Raw genomic sequence first — 16,179 nt, 5'->3', positions numbered from 1 at the left:
CACCAGTTAAGAACTGTGTCAAACTGCATAATATACAGTTATAATTTTTTTAAATAAAAAATATTTGCATGTTTAATGATGGAGAAGGAGTATGTGTCATTTTAAGGATTTTAATAAGATAATACAACTTTTTAAAATGAAAATTAGACACTAGTATTTTATATTAAATTGGTTTGAAATCACTTCAGTCTGATTGAACACTTTCCTGTCTTGGTGTCAAACTATATTCATAGTTGTTGGGAAAAGGCTGTTTGTATAAATGTGTAAAGCTGTACATGTTACTGTGAAACCTGAGCAACAACATAACCTATAAAACCGACGAGGTTCAAGATTTATCAGCTTTTTCTGAATGTCGACTCCTCAGAGTTCAAATGTGCTTTAAAGGTGCTCAGATACAAAGAAACTCAGAGAATGGCAGCAATAGAGACAAGCTGACTTATGGAGAGTGAAGTAATACTTTGATTGAATAATAAGATGAATACTTATTATGTAACCATGTAGTTGTGTATGAGTAAACCTGAAATATGGGGCCATTATGACAGAATTGTTCTTGTATTTTGTTGTTATTGTGTCACTTTTGCCTTCGGTTCTGTCCTGAGCCTCATTTTTACCATTTAACTGCTCAGAAGATGTTCTGCATGAATAAAGTTGAACATGACAAATTCAGTGAAAATCTGTAGCTCCGTCACTGAGAAAACTCCTACTCCCTGTTCAGTGGTTTAAGCTGTAGTCTGAGACTATGACGTGATTTATATAATGTGTGGAAATTATGTGAATGTCAGCAGATATTAGTTCTTTAGCAGTCAGTGTGGACCTCTTAATTATATTACTGTCTCAAATCTCATTTAAAACATTTGTAGTATGTTTGACATTATGAATAAATGAGTTGAATGTGAATTATCTGTGACAGTAACAAGTAGCTCCGTTTGATTAAAGCTTCTTTTACATCTCCCGACTACAATATTAGCGAGTATAATTATGTTAATATCAGCAGATATTAACGGAACATGATCTTTAGATGTCGGTTGTGGCTCTTAAAAGAGCCGTTGTTGTGTAGTTAAGGAGCCGGTTCCGTGTTTACTTCTTGGCGGGCTTCTCGGTCTTCTTGGGCAGCAGCACAGCCTGGATGTTGGGCAGCACGCCGCCCTGAGCGATGGTCACTCCGCCCAGCAGCTTGTTGAGCTCCTCGTCGTTGCGGACAGCCAACTGCAGGTGACGGGGGATGATCCTGGTCTTCTTGTTGTCGCGGGCAGCGTTTCCGGCCAGCTCCAGGATCTCAGCGGTCAGGTACTCCAGCACCGCCGCCAGGTACACCGGGGCTCCGGCACCCACACGCTCCGCATAGTTGCCCTTCCTCAGCAGCCTGTGGACTCTGCCGACCGGAAACTGAAGCCCGGCCCGGGAAGAGCGGGTCTTAGCCTTCGCTCTGACCTTACCGGCACCCTTACCGCGTCCAGACATCGTACTAGTTCAATCTTTGAAAGTAACAGAAAGAATATTCGACACGTAGAAGTTCATGGGCCTGGAGGGATAGCTCAGGGCTTCTGCCCTTTTCTATCCATAGTAGTAGGTGGATCTTGTATCCTTTTGGTCTTGGTCGGCGGAGGAGAGGCAGAAGGATGTGGGGGGGGGGACTCATGAGGTTTCACATGTGGGCCAAGGCACAAACAAAACAAAACAAAACAAAACAAAAAAAAAAAAAAAAAAAAAAAAAAAAAAAAAAACCTTGTGTTTGGTGTGTTTTATCTACATTTATGTATGTGTGTGCATGTGGGTGATATTAAGCAGCAGGGGTGGGAAAATATTCTGTGTATCCAGGTTTGGTTAGTCGGTCATGGGGGGTTGGTGGCTGGAGGGTCTTTGGTTAGCTGTAGAATGAATGAGAGGGGGGTGTTAACTGTTAATCTTGCTTCCTTTATGGTTTGTTGGAGTGAAGGGTTGTTTGTTGCTGTCCTCAGGTATTTCAGTGCTATTGTTTGGTGTCTCTGTCTTAGGGTTTGAATTCCTGTTATGGTGTGTATATAGTGGTTGCTGATGTATGATGGGAGTCTGTGTGCTAATTTGAGTGCTTTGTTTTGGATTGTTTGTAGGCGTTGTAACTGGTTGTCAGAGATGGTGATCCAGGCGGGGACGGAGTATTCGAAGAGTGGTCGGATGTATGATAGGTAGACTTTGATGACTGTAGAGGGTGATGCGCCATGTTTTCCACAGAGGGCTTTGAGATGGTTGAGTCTATTGTTTGCTTTTTGTTCCAGGTTATTGACGTGCTTTGTCCAGGTCATGTTGTTTTGGAATGTGACTCCGAGGAATGTTGCTTCTTTACTGATATTGATTTTCTGGTTGTATAGTGTTAGATTGGCACTGTTGTTGGGCTGCAGGTGTGGGTTTTTTGTGAAGAGGACGCACTGTGTTTTGGCAGGGTTTAGTTTGATTCTCCACATGTTAGACCAGTTTTCTATTTCAGTTATGCATGTGTGGAGTTTTTTGGCTGCTAGGTTTGGGCATTTGGAACTGGACCAGTAGCAGAGGTCGTCTGCAAACTGTGAGACTTTGGCTATGGTGGCTGGGGGGTAGTATATATCAGATATGTATAGTAGAAAGAGAAGTGGACTCAGAACTGCACCCTGTGGAACTCCTGCTTGGGGGGTGAAAGGTGTTGATATGGCAGAGGCAACTTTGACTTTGATTTGGCGGTTGTTAAGAAAGCTGAAGATGATGGATTGGGTGGGTTTTGGGAGTTTGAGATTTGTGTCCAGTAGTCTGTATTTGAGTCCGTTGTGCCATACCTTGTCGAAGGCTTTTTCTATATCAAAGAATATTGCCATGGTTATTTCTTTTTTGTTGAAGTTTCTGTGGATGTCTTCTGATAATCTGATGATGTTGTCTGTGGTGGCTCTCCCTTTTCTGAAGCCGGCTTGATGAATTCCTAGGAGGCCCATAGAGTTTATGTGGTTTGTGAGGCGTGAGGTGAGTATTCTTTCAAACAGTTTTCTAATGTGGCTGAGAAGGCTTATGGGGCGGTAACTAGTGGCATTGTGCGGGTCTTTTCCTGGTTTGTGGATCATAGTGACAACAGCAATCTTCCAAGGTGAGGGGAAATGACCGGTTATGATGCAGGTGGAGAAGAGCTGTCCAAGGTGCTGGAGATAAGCGGTTGGTGCTTGTTTTATCAGTATGGTGTCAACATTGTCCTCCCCCGGTGCTTTGTTTTTCATCTTTTTCAAGTGCAGTTGTATTTCTTGGATGGTGACTGGCTTTGTGAGGGGATGGTGTTCTGTGATGGGATTGGCTGTATTTGTCTCTTTTGTGTTGTGTTTTGTCATTTCTTTATCAACCAGGTCTTTCCATGTATTGTCAAAGTGTGGGTCATTTGGGCATGAGTGGATGTTTTCAAGATGATTACGGAAGAGTGTGGCTTTTTCTTTGTTGTCACTGATGATTGTGCCTGAGGATTTGATTGGTGGTGTGTTATTGTTTTCTGAATCTCCATTTAGGCTCTTTATTTTTTGCCAGAAGGTCCGGGGATTTGTGTCCTGATTGAGTTTTCTGTAGAATGTCTTCCAGGTTTTCTGCTTGTGAAGGGTAAGTTGTATTTTAATAGTGTTTTGGAGTCTGTTTATTTCTGTTTTGGTTTGGGGTGATCTGAACCTTATGAATTCTCTTCTCAGCTTTCTCTTGTGTCTTATGAGTTGGAGCAGGTGAAGGGGTAATGTCTGTGTCAGTGTTTTAGCAGGGTTTTGGGGTATTGTTTCCTCTCTGGCTCGGGTGAGAAGTTGACTTGACAGCACTGCTTGTTGGTCCAGACCTTGGGGGGTGGTTATGAGGGTGGTGTTTTGTAGTTTTTCTTCTATGTATGTTCTGTATATTTCCCACTCTGCTGTTTTGTAGTTGTACCTCTTCCTTGGAGTTGCTTGCAGATGAAAGGAGAATGTTGTGAGGACAGGTAGGTGGTCGCTGGAGAGATGATTTGTGGTGGAGAACTTATGCAGTTTTGAGGCCAGATCAGGGGAGCATATAATCAAGTCCAGAATGTCTGTGCTGCCTGTTTGGGGGGATGTATAGGTGGGTTCGTTTGTGTTGATGATTGACAGATTTGTGCTATTCAGGATCTGTTTGAGTGCTATGCCACTTTGATTTGTTTTTCTGCAGTGGAAGTCTACATGCTTTGCATTGAGATCTCCCATTATGAGGGAGTGGCTGGGGTTGGAGATAGCGTTAAACAGTGCAGCTGATGGTTTTATTCCAGGGGGACAGTATATGCTGGTGACTGTAATAGGGTGATGTGAGTGGATTTTCATTTTGGTTGCAATGTATTCATTTCCTTGTAGTTCTTCTGGTGAGAGGCCGAAATCAATTTCACTGTATTCAATGTTATTTCTGATCAGGATTGCTACTCCTCCTCCATGTCCTGTCTGCCGTTCTTTTCTTATGATGTTGTAGCCGGGGATCTGAATTCGTGATTTGGTTGATAACAGTGTTTCATTTATGGAAGCCACAGAGACATTCTTCTCCTTTAGCAGTTGGATTAGCTCCTCTTTGCTTCCCCTTATTCCTCTAATATTTATGTGTAGAAAGGTGGTGAGGGCCATTATGAAGAGTGTTAGAAGGAACAAAGAAAATGACTGGAAATAGACATCTGTTGTCTTACAGAGAATGACACACACTTCATATATTGAAGTGTGTGTGTTTCCTGATGGTTTTGAGTACTTCCTCTATTTTCTTGTCGTCCATAGTGAGTTTTTTTAAGTCATCACGCAGATGAGTGAGGTGGGTGCCATCATTAGGGTGCAGGCTTGGGGGGTTAGTGGTAGTGGGTTTTCCGGCTGAGGGTTTGGCAGTTGGTGTCTTTTTGGTTGATGGGGTCATGTATGAAAGGTAGACTGGACAGGTCTTGGAGGCAGCGGAGTGTTTGCCTGCACAGTTGGCACACTTGGCTTCTCGCTTTTCTTTTGTGCAGGTTTTGTGGTGGTGGTTTTCTCCACATCTCAGGCATACGACTGGGTTGGTGCAGTTGATTGAGATATGGTTGAATTGTTGGCATTTATAGCATTGTTTGATGGTGGGTGGAGGTCGTGCCTTCTCTACTCTATACTGAAAAAGGTCCATGTAAAAGCCCTCATGGAGAAGGCTAGCAGCTTGGTCTGGGTTGGTGAGCTGGATCTTGATGAAAGTGGTTGGCTGTTGGGTGGATTTGCTTGTTATTCTGTGTATTCTGGAGATGTAAATGCCTTGTTTGTCCAGTTCTTCTTTGACTTGTGTCTCTGTGATGTTTGTGTGAATACCTTTGATGACCAGCAGTTTTGTAGGGGTTTCAGATGGGGGCATAGAACTGTGTTTGCGTGCTAGCCTGCAAGTGAAGTGTGCTCCATTAAATGCTCCCTCAGGCCATGGTGAGAGCAGAGAGTTCAGGGAGGGAATGTCCTTGGGGAAGATGAGAATATTGCCATTTCTCATGTGGACCAGTTTTTGAAGTTGGGCTTGTGGCTTGAGTCTTTGTATTTCCTTGAGGATGGATTGGTTGGTTGAGAAAGAGTTGTTAGGGGTTTTGTAGTTTTCTATTACAACAGGTGTAAGGTGTTGGTTCTCTGTCGACTCCCGTCTTGCTCTTTTCCTGGGGCCTGTATTAAATGCTTGATATTTGTGCATGTTTGTGCTTACAATGTCCGAGTAGCTGGCAGAGAGTGGTGGGAGAGGAGTGTGTGGGTCTTGTCCATTCAATAGGATCTGCTCCATGGTGGTTAGAGTGGATTGCATCTGTGTAGTGACATTGTTGAGGGGGGTGGATTGGGTGTATTTGCTGAGTTCAGAGAACAAGTGGTTGATTTGGTCAAAAATATTCTTGATGATGAGGTTGTCAATTTTATCAGTGGTCGGAGGGACTGATGTCTCAGCAGAAGTGGATGGTTTTGAATTTGGATTGGATGCAATGACTGCCTGTTGGTCAGTTTTGGGGGGTTTGGATAATTTCATAGGTGGCAGTGCTTTTTCTTTGGTGGTTGGATTGGGTTCTAGAGGTGTGATGGGATCCATTCTTTCCAAGTTTTGGAGTGTTTTGGTGATGAAGCTGCGTACTGCTGGGGAGTTGGGGCTCTTTCTCATTTGTGTGGATTTTTGTGTTTTGGGGTCTGGCACTTGTTTCTTTCTTTGTGGTCTTTCGTTTGATCCAAAAGCTGCAGTCCATATTTGTTTCCTTTCCATGGCATTGGTTGGTTGTGCAGTAGCCATATTGCTTCAGGAATGAAATGGAGTGAGTGGGTGTAGGGGGAAGCTGCTGCTTTAAGTGCGGTGAAGAGGGGGGGAGAAGAAAAAAAAAAAAAAAAAAAAAAAAAAAGTGTTCGACACAAAGAACAATCGGCCATATATGGCGACCGTTGCTCGCTCATTGGTCAGACGTTACTACAATCCTCCAATCAGAAAAGAGCTCTTCTTCTTCGTGTTTATTGGCGGATACCGCCACCTGCTGTATGGGAGTATTCATGACATGAAATCATCTGAACAAAAAAAATGATGTTTAGAAGAGAAACGCTCCTTGTGGATGACTAGGTTTGACAAAGATTATCAGAATAACATCAATTTATATAATCAACATATAAATATAAAGTACTAGTATACATTGTTTGTTTAAATATCTTAATATTAAAAATATATTCAACTCAAATCACAATGATTTAAATGACAGTTGTGCACTTTCTCGCTCAAGGAGAAGTGTCGAATTGTTGCAGAAAGACAAAAGGTGGAAACGTGAGTGAGCGTTGGAGGGAGGAGTGCCGGGAAGAGTTGGTTGTGTAGGAGTACAGAAAGCGTTGCTTAGTGTTATCCAAAAGGTTTTCAAAGTCATGGCTGAATATTTACTGATTATTTCGCTGTCTTCCTGCAACAACTAAACTCTCGCGACATTTCAGAACAAAACTTCTCCTTGAGCGAGACTTGGTGAGACACAATAACAAGAAGACCGGATCAAGTGGAAGGTAAAGAAAAAACTTTTATTTTTCTGTATGGTCCTTTCCATAATGTTGTCAGACATTTATAATGGTTACTGTTAATCCCACTTGACACAATGATTCTTCCAAAAGCTTTAATGATGACATTTCTAAAATAAGTGAGTGACAGTTTCACTAGTGTCAACAGGCTCGACCATTTTAGTAAGATAGTAAATAGAAGGTTAACATCTGTGAATTAACTCAAAGGAAACATGTTTTACTTTATCATGTATTTGTGGAGTAAGGTCAGAAAATATCAGAAATAAAATTGTTCCAATAAAAGGTGACATGACATCCTGTTGGAAGAGTGCAGGAATCACTATTATTCTTTTTGTGGAGCAGAGAAACATGGTCTTCATGTGTCAGCTGGGAGAATCAATGAAATTCATATTAACATCATTTTTGAAAAGTGTTGTTATTCCAGAGAGAAAAGCACCAAAAACTGTGGATTAAGAATTGATGAAATAAAATCTATTCATTGATTTTTTTTAATGTTTAAAATCTTAGGTCAGTAAAACATATCAGCTTGTGCTTCAGCTCCTCCCATCAAGCCCACGTCTTCAGGCCTCCAGCTGCAAAAGTAACAGAGCGAGGAATTCCTTTATCCCATCAGCCATCGCTCTCTATAACACACAGCAGCACATAAAAACTCCTGGTACTCACAGCAGTACTGTAGTCAGTGCTGCACAGTGGAAAGTATGGTATTGTGTATATTTCTGGGCTGCATTGTGTCTTCTCTCACACTGAATCTTTGTACTCCAGGATGGTAATAATGAGTCATTAGTTTTAAACTGCTGATGGCAGAGATATATTTCAAAGAGCTGTAAGGACACATAAGTCAACAGCAGGTTTAGCTGGAGATGAGTTGGACAGTGGAGAAGATACATTTCATGTTTTAATGAAGTTGTGCCCAAAGTCTGTTTGCATCATTATCACTGTGTGCAGTGTTGTACAATACATGCAAGATGCTGCACTAATGCAGAAAACAAGATGTAAAGGATGTGATTGGATAGAGCTGGATCACATGATCTCACCTACAAGTTTAAATTATATAGTTATTGTTAAAGCCTCCTGATTGGCTGACCAGTGTTTACTTACAGCCTGATGCAAATGACTTGTTAAATATCGTTATGAGATATAAACTTTTCATTTTGACATCATATTTTTGCATCATCATCAACCTTTATTTAAACAGGGAGGGCCATTGAGAGCAAACTTTCTTTGACAAGGACGCCCTGAGTCCAGTACATATAAAAGAACATGAAAGTTACATTAACCATCAGCAACAAATCATATATAAGAACAATAGAAACAATAACAGTACATATAAAAACAATAAAAGCTCTTAAAAATGAAAGTATCAACAGATTATACAACAAACAGGCCAAAGACATCAACATAAGGGACAACATCAATTCAAACACACCTGCATTCACACTGCTCTATGTCAGTCAGAAGAGATTTAAATTGATTAAAAGGGATTATTTTGTCTCATTTTACAAGCTTCTGCAGATTGTTTCACTTCGTACTTAAAAGCCAGTTTCACAATCTCAGTACTAACATGATAGTTAAAAAAACATATAAAAGCTGGATACCTTTAATATTTACACACAGAGCAACTCTGAAATGTCATCTGGAGCCATGAAGAGCCTTTAAAAGTAATCAATCAAATCTTTGCAATCAATCCTAAAACAAACAGGTAACCAGTGAAGTGATGATAGAAATGGAGTAATATGATCTCTTTTCCTGCTTTTAGTTCAAAGTCTGACAGCAGCAGTGTTCTGTGCTGGTTTTATAGATATTATTTGAATATGTTTTAATGGTGAAAACAGGACTGGACCAGCTGCTGATATGATCATCAAAACTTAGACTGGAATCAAAAAATACAAAGTTTTTCACCACAGAACCAAGATATGATTTGACCTGCATGCAGGTTTTCTGGACCAATGATAAATTCTTTCTGAATTGAACTGAATGAAATTTGTGGACATCCAATCTGTCACATCTGTCACATCTGGGCCCGTATTTATCAAGCGTCTCAGAGCAGGAAATCACTCCTAACTGGCCAAAAATGATCAGAGTGACGCATCTCTGCTTCTACTTTTAGGAGAAAAAGCCTTTTATCAACTTTCCAAACTTGGTAAATGATTCGTATCTCTGCCAATATTTCGGAGCTGCAGGAGATGGAGTTCAGGCAGAGATATTCCCTGAGAGGAGAGATGTTTTGGGAACGCTTGATGACACTGAGCTTATTAAAAGATTGTTTGGACTAAAACAGAATCATTAGTGAGACTGACTTTGTGTGTGATGCAGAGGAAAACACATGATGTTTCTACAAAACATCATTTAAATAAATACAGAACGTCCTCACAATGTTACACTTTATGGTAACGGAAAAAATGCAGCTGTGCAACAGTGATGATTCTGTCAGAAGCCACAATGATGGAAGTCATGAATCAAACTTTGATCTGGCTTAATGCACGTCGTAAAGATAATGAGCATGACGAGGGTCCTCAGTTATAGCCCACTAAAACTTTGATTTACACACAATCATGTCAGCTGCATAATGAAGGATATCTCAACTTCATTACAACAGCTCAAATATTTTATAGGCTTATTTTTTATTGAGGCTCCTTCAAATAACAGCAGAGCTACAGCCTGATATTTGAGAGAGGAGGATGCACCTGAACAATATATGTTTCTATTGTTACGCTGTATTTACCTTCATGTAGAGAACACAAGTTAACTTGGGGTGTAGTTGAAAGAGGAATTGGACAGTGGAAGAGAAGATGTTCTTCATGGAGAGGGTTTGCAACATGTGTCTGTGCAATATGTGCAAGATGCAGCACTATTACAGGCTGTGAAACCATGTGGCTGAACCAAGATCATTTCACACGGCTGAGTCTAATTACCTGTTATCTTCATTAACATATAGGCTACATTTATCTCTCAGGCTTTCTTTACACTTTGTAAATATCATCTTATAATGAATTTTGGCATCATAGTTTTGTTCCATAACCTTGGTAAGTTACCTGCCTGGTTACCTGCTTATACACATAATATACCAAATTACCACTGTTTCATATTTCCAGCTGAGACTGTGAGAAAACTACAACACGTCATCATTATTTCTACTTTGCTGCTCTGACTGTGGTAAAACAGCCACGTCTCACTCTCTCCCAGGAGTAATCCTTCTCCTGCTGACAGTCACAGTAAATTCTCTTCTGCTTCATTAATTAGTTTTAGTCCTCGTTAACTCTCAGTGTGATTCTGAGACGCTTGATAAATATGGGCCCAGGGTCAGAGTCTGAATTATAACACCTGTTTATTAATCTTTCCTGCATCAAACAGCTCATGTATAACACATCTGTAAAGTGCTGATTCAACAAAATCCAGAGATAACTGTTCAGTTTGTAGTCAGTTAAGAGACTTAAGTGAAGATGACAAAATCCAGATCCAGACTCTGGTCCAGATGGATCATCAGGATCCAGTTGATCCTCTCTCAACACACACTCCTGGATGTTCACTCACACTCTGACAGAGATCAATCCCATCCCCCCCAGCTGATGAGAGAAGAAGAAACAACAGAGGTCATAAATCAGTGTTTAGTGAGACTCACTTCATCAGCTGTCAGTCAGTGATGCAGCACATCCAGTATAAAGAGCAGCAGGGACTTCAGTCCTGTTCAGACCAGAAGTGGAACAGCTGTGCAGCGTAGCCTGCTTCCTTTCAGCTCTCATGTTAACGTGTTGGAGTGAACACACTGAGCTCCAAGCTCACACACCTGCACAGACTTTTGCTATCAAGTCTGTTTACTCTGCAGATTTCACTCAAGTACACAGAGGAAATAAAGTGCTGAGAGTCATGAACACATCATTACTGCAGAAACAGAGACATTCACTCATCAGTTTACTGATGGATTTACTGTTGATACATGTCAACTGTTAGAAAAGTTGAAAGCTACAGAGTCTCTGTGGGATTGAAGATCTTTCCTGCTGTTAAATCATCACATGACAATCAGTCAGAGCTCTCAGCTAAACAGCTGCTGTGATTCCTGGACTTCAGCAGAGGTTCTGGTCTGTATAAAGACCACATGGTTACTAAACGTAATGATGCTTGTGTGAAATCAGAGCCAGTGATTTGCAGGCTGCAGTCAGACTGATCTTAGAGCTCTGACAAAGATGAACTGATCAATTCTTTAGTGTTGAAATGAGAGAACAAACACTTTCAGATCAGATTTGATGGTAGAACAGTTTGATGATGAGGACCACTGTCTCTATACATCTTGTAAGGCTGTCAGCTGTAATCCAGCTTTATTTCCTGCAGACATCAACACAACAACAACAGTCGTCTTCACATCAACTCAAACACATGATCACAACAAGCTTCTGGCTGATCTGATTGGCTGACTGTTCTCTCTCTCTCTGTCTTTCTGTCCAATCCTGAAGCCTGTCACCATTCTCCTCTCACAGCTTCACTGAGGAAAGCAGCCACTGAGAAGGTTGAAGGTTCACCAGGAAATACTGGATCTTTGCTTTGATACTAACTGTGTTTAATACAAAACTGCTGAAACCAGCACAGACTGACTCCAACTCTCTACTCACATCAGAGTCTTCAGTCTACAGTCTGGACTCTCCTTAAGATCAAACAGCTGCTTCACGTCCGAGTCCTTCAGGTTATTTCCTATTAGATTCAGCTCTCTCAGATGGGATGAGGGGTTGGACTTCAGAGCTGAGGCCAGAGAAGCACAGCTGGTCTCTGACAACCTGCAGCGACTCAAACTGAATAAAGAATAAATGACGTCACTTTAGAAAACAAAGTTCATGCTTGAAATCATTCAATGTTTCATAATCTGTTCAGAGCTGAAGAAGGTTTAGAATGTAGAAGTTTAGAAAGTTGTAGATGTGATCTCTAGATCCCCTACGAGACAGCCAGAGTCAGCTGACCATCCTGAGTCACCACAGTCCCGTAAACTGCGGCGGGTCCACAGACTGAAACTATTCACGTCACGGTTTACAGGACTGTGGTGACTCAAGGCAGCTAATATAGCAGCTAGCATCTACGTTACTTTTACACTTAAAATAAGATTTTTGTGCACGTTGTAATAACTCGATTTAAACAAAGTGGACATTTTACACATCATGCTGCTCTAACTGAACCATTTACAACAAGTAACCACTGCACACACACAACACAGAGCACATGTACATGTTTACTGAGTAAAGACACAAATGCAAAGATCCATCTCTGGATTTCAATAATCAATTATTGATCATTCAAATAAGAATCGAAATTGATCTGAAAATCTATTTTTTTGTCCTAAAGTTTAGAAGATGGAAACTCCAAACAGCTGAACCCAACAGGATGCAGGTTAAAAACTGTCAACTAGAAAAGATAAAAACAGAGTTTCAGAGGTTCAGAGTGAATTATCCAGTGTAGATTTTTCTTGTTATATGAAGGTTTTAAATGTGCAGCTCAACATTGTTCTGACAGTCAAAGGACTAAACCACTGAAGAAGAAAATAGATCCTCAGTGTGGATCAGCATAATATCAGCTTTATGTCTGCAGTTTAGTGTCACCACAACTGTCACATCATATTAATCTCAGCACAGAAGTAAAAAATGGTGTCTGACCTCAGATCCTCCAGTCTACAGTGTGGACTCTCCAGAAAATCACACAGCTGCTTCACGTCACACACGTCGTTTCCAGACAGATACAGATGTGTCAGATGGGATGAGGGGTTGGACTTCAGAGCTGAGACCAGAGAAGCACAGCTGATCTCTGACAAACTGCAGTACCTCAATCTGAATAAAGAATAAATGATGTAAATTAAAATCCATTTATAATCCAATCAGATGTGTTCAGGTTTTAAATGTGTAGTTCAACATTACTATGTCCTCATCAATGAGTTTTTCACTAAAATGAGCAGAGTAACTTTGTCATTGTGTTATTGTGGATCATCATGATGTCAGCCTTCTACAGACATCATCCAAATGTCACCACAACATTCAGACACATATTCATGTCAACACTGATTCATAAAAAATACTTTAAACACCTGCATTTAGATCAGTGTGTGTGTGTTCTGAAGGATCAATATCAATGATCAGACATTATTCATTAAAACACATTAAATAATATAATAAAGAAATATTTCTCCTTCAACAAATAAACTTGATCTAGGGCTGTGTGATTGATCAAATTTAACTTCCGATTACGATTTTGGCTTCCAACGATTATGAAAACAAGATAATGGAGATAAAACGATTATTGTTTATTATTGTCATTTCGCAGTGATGCTCTCGTTTTGTCTTGTGTTATAAATCCAGCAAACCTCTTTCCTTTACAGCGGTGCGCTTTCGCTCCTCCTTAAACGCCTCCGACAGGCGTTGAGCGTCTCTGTCCACAGACTAACCTGCCTTCACCAGGCTGACTGACAGCTGGGATTTACTGAACCTAAATAGTTTGCATGTCGGCTCCACGGGAAGAAATCAACAGTGTTTGTACTTATTGATTCATTGCTTTTATTTCCTCGCCCACTGTAGCGAGTGAATCTGCCTGTAGTGAAACCGGAGGTAACGTTAGCTGGGAGGCTAGCGGAGGCTAGCTGGCTGTGCTTCCCTCCGGTCATGCTGCGGCTAACGCTCCGCTAGCCTCCCAGCTAGCCCCGGCTCTCCGTCTGGATCCAACCGGAGCACCGAGACCCAGTTTGTTATTCAGGTTAAAGTGGGAAGAAGCAGCGGGTCTGTCGGGCAGCTGAGTGAAGTGGAGCCTGCGGAGGAAACACCGGGACCGTCAGGATGAAACAGTCCGCAGAGGAGCTGCTGTGTTCGGCTGCAGAGATAGGAAACACCTCGGCTGACAGGATGTACCACTCTGTTTGGAAAAAAACGTTTTCTTTTTGGTTTATAACAGCTATTGGTAACCAGCGTATGAGGTGCATTACCGCCACCTTCTGCTTCGGACTGTGGACCAAAGATTAAATCCTGCACATTACTCCTGTCTGTCTGTCTGATAAACTCAAAGAAAACTACTGGTCCTCCCACTTGGCAGGTTCATGTGTTTTAATGCTGAGCTCCTGAACTCCAGTCTTCATAAGTTCTTCCTTCATATATTGTCTTTCTTGATCATTAGTACAATCTATGATTGCAGGTGTAATAGTCTCCTCAGCCAGGTGGAAAAAAATATGTGCATATATATCAGCATTGGCAAAAATGAGAGTCAAAAAGTAATTGTGTTAAATAATCGTGTTTATGATTTTTGCCATAATCGAGCAGCCCTACCGTCTATACAAACTCATGTTGTTCAGCCAAACACAAGTAAAAATGTCAAAAAGACTAAAACACGACACATTTATATGTTTTAGGTCTACATGTGCAAAACAGTTGAGCAAGAATAATAAAAGACCTGCATCACTTGCAAGAGCTTCATCATTATGTACATTTAAAACACATAAATGCTATCCCATAATGCAACACATGGACTGTCAGTACCTGCTGTTTCAACTTTATCACTTTGAGCACATACAGCAGAAACTGAAAGTCTGCTCATTAGTTCATCTGCACTGTTTGTATTTGTGTTGACATCAGTGTGATACCTGCAGACAGCTGCTGGCTGGCGTTAGCTCCCCGGCAGGTAGAGACAGACTGAATACAGTAGAATCTGCACACTGTTCAATCCACTTCCACGCTTTCACATCTCGTAGTCAGAGATAATATCTCGTTAACAAACACAAACCCAGAGCTCAGATCAGTGTGTGGAGTCTTTTTTCAGTCTGTTCCTCTTGTAGATGTGATCTCTAGATCCCCTACGAGACAGCCAGAGTCAGCTGACCATCCTGAGTCACCACAGTCCCGTAAACTGCGGCGGGTCCACAGACTGAAACTATTCACGTCACGGTTTACAGGACTGTGGTGACTCAAGGCAGCTAATATAGCAGCTAGCATCTACGTTACTTTTACACTTAAAATAAGATTTTTGTGCACGTTGTAATAACTGGATTTAAACAAAGTGGACATTTTAAACATCATGCTGCTCTAACTGAACCATTTACAACAAGTAACCACTGCACACACACAACACAGAGCACATGTACATGTTTACTGAGTAAAGACACAAATGCAAAGATCCATCTCTGGATTTCAATAATCAATTATTGATCATTCAAATAAGAATCGCAATTAATCTGAAAATCTATTTTTTTGTCCTAAAGTTTAGAAGATGGAAACTCCAAACAGCTGAACCCAACAGGATGCAGGTTAAAAACTGTCAACTAGAAAAGATAAAAACAGAGTTTCAGAGGTTCAGAGTGAATTATCCAGTGTAGATTTTTCTTGTTATATGAAGGTTTTAAATGTGCAGCTCAACATTGTTCTGACAGTCAATGGACTAAACCACTGAAGAAGAAAATAGATCCTCAGTGTGGATCAGCATAATATCAGCTTTATGTCTACAGTTTAGTGTCACCACAACTGTCACATCATATTAATCTCAGCACAGAAGTAAAAAATGGTGTCTGACCCCAGATGCTCCAGTCTACAGTGTGGACTCTCCAGAAAATCACACAGCTGCTTCACGTCACACATGTCGTTTCCAGACAGATACAGATGTCTCAGATGGGATGAGGGGTTGGACTTCAGAGCTGAGACCAGAGAAGCACAACTGATCTCTGACAAACTGCAGTCAGTCAATCTGAATAAAGAATAAATGATGTAGATTAAAATCCATTTATAATCCAATCAGATGTGTTCAGGTTTTAAATGTGTAGTTCAACATTACTATGTCCTCATCAATGAGCTTTTCACTAAAATGAGCAGAGTAACTTTGTCATTGTGTTATTGTGGATCATCATGATGTCAGCCTTCTACAGACATCATCCAAATGTCACCACAACATTCAGACACATATTCATGTCAACACTGATTCATAAAAAATACTTTAAACACCTGCATTTAGATCAGTGTGTGTGTGTGTTCTGAAGGATCAATATCAATGATCAGACATTAGTCATTAAAACACATTAAATAATATAATAAAGAAATATTTCTTGTTCAACAAATAAACTTGATCTAGGGCTGTGTGATTAATCAAATTTAACTTCCGATTACGATTTTGGCTTCCAACGATTATGAAAACAAGATAATGGAGATAAAACGATTATTGTTTATTATGGATGATCTGATGCGCATCTGGATCTGTT

The 16,179-nt window shown here is 40.7% G+C and overlaps 2 protein-coding genes across 3 annotated transcripts in view; both read right to left on the bottom strand.

Annotated features, from left to right (window-relative positions):
- Positions 1–146: 146 nt before the first annotated feature.
- Positions 147–1,500, bottom strand: LOC122975262 (histone H2A-like). The gene has a single exon (XM_044343615.1). The coding sequence runs from the start codon at positions 1,459–1,461 to the stop codon at positions 1,078–1,080; it is 384 nt and encodes a 127-aa protein (XP_044199550.1). The 5' UTR covers positions 1,462–1,500; the 3' UTR covers positions 147–1,077.
- Positions 1,501–8,850: 7,350 nt separating this feature from the next.
- The window catches only part of LOC122975245 (NACHT, LRR and PYD domains-containing protein 14-like), a 36,268-nt gene continuing 28,939 nt past the window's right edge, over positions 8,851–16,179 (bottom strand). For both annotated transcript variants that reach the window (XM_044343590.1, XM_044343591.1), the window contains exons 11-13: positions 12,614–12,784; positions 11,585–11,761; positions 8,851–10,543 (exon numbers count right to left, since the gene is read on the bottom strand). In XM_044343590.1, coding sequence (XP_044199525.1) covers positions 10,525–10,543; positions 11,585–11,761; positions 12,614–12,784 — 367 coding nt within the window. In that variant the 3' untranslated portion in view covers positions 8,851–10,524. The remainder of the gene's footprint in view (positions 10,544–11,584; positions 11,762–12,613; positions 12,785–16,179) is intronic.

This window comes from Thunnus albacares, chromosome 23 (genome assembly GCF_914725855.1).
Source record: "Thunnus albacares chromosome 23, fThuAlb1.1, whole genome shotgun sequence".
In the NCBI taxonomy this organism is placed as follows: Eukaryota; Metazoa; Chordata; class Actinopteri; order Scombriformes; family Scombridae; genus Thunnus; species Thunnus albacares.
The sequence above is the reverse complement of the archived record's forward strand: the minus strand, read 5'-3'. Positions and strand labels throughout refer to the sequence as shown.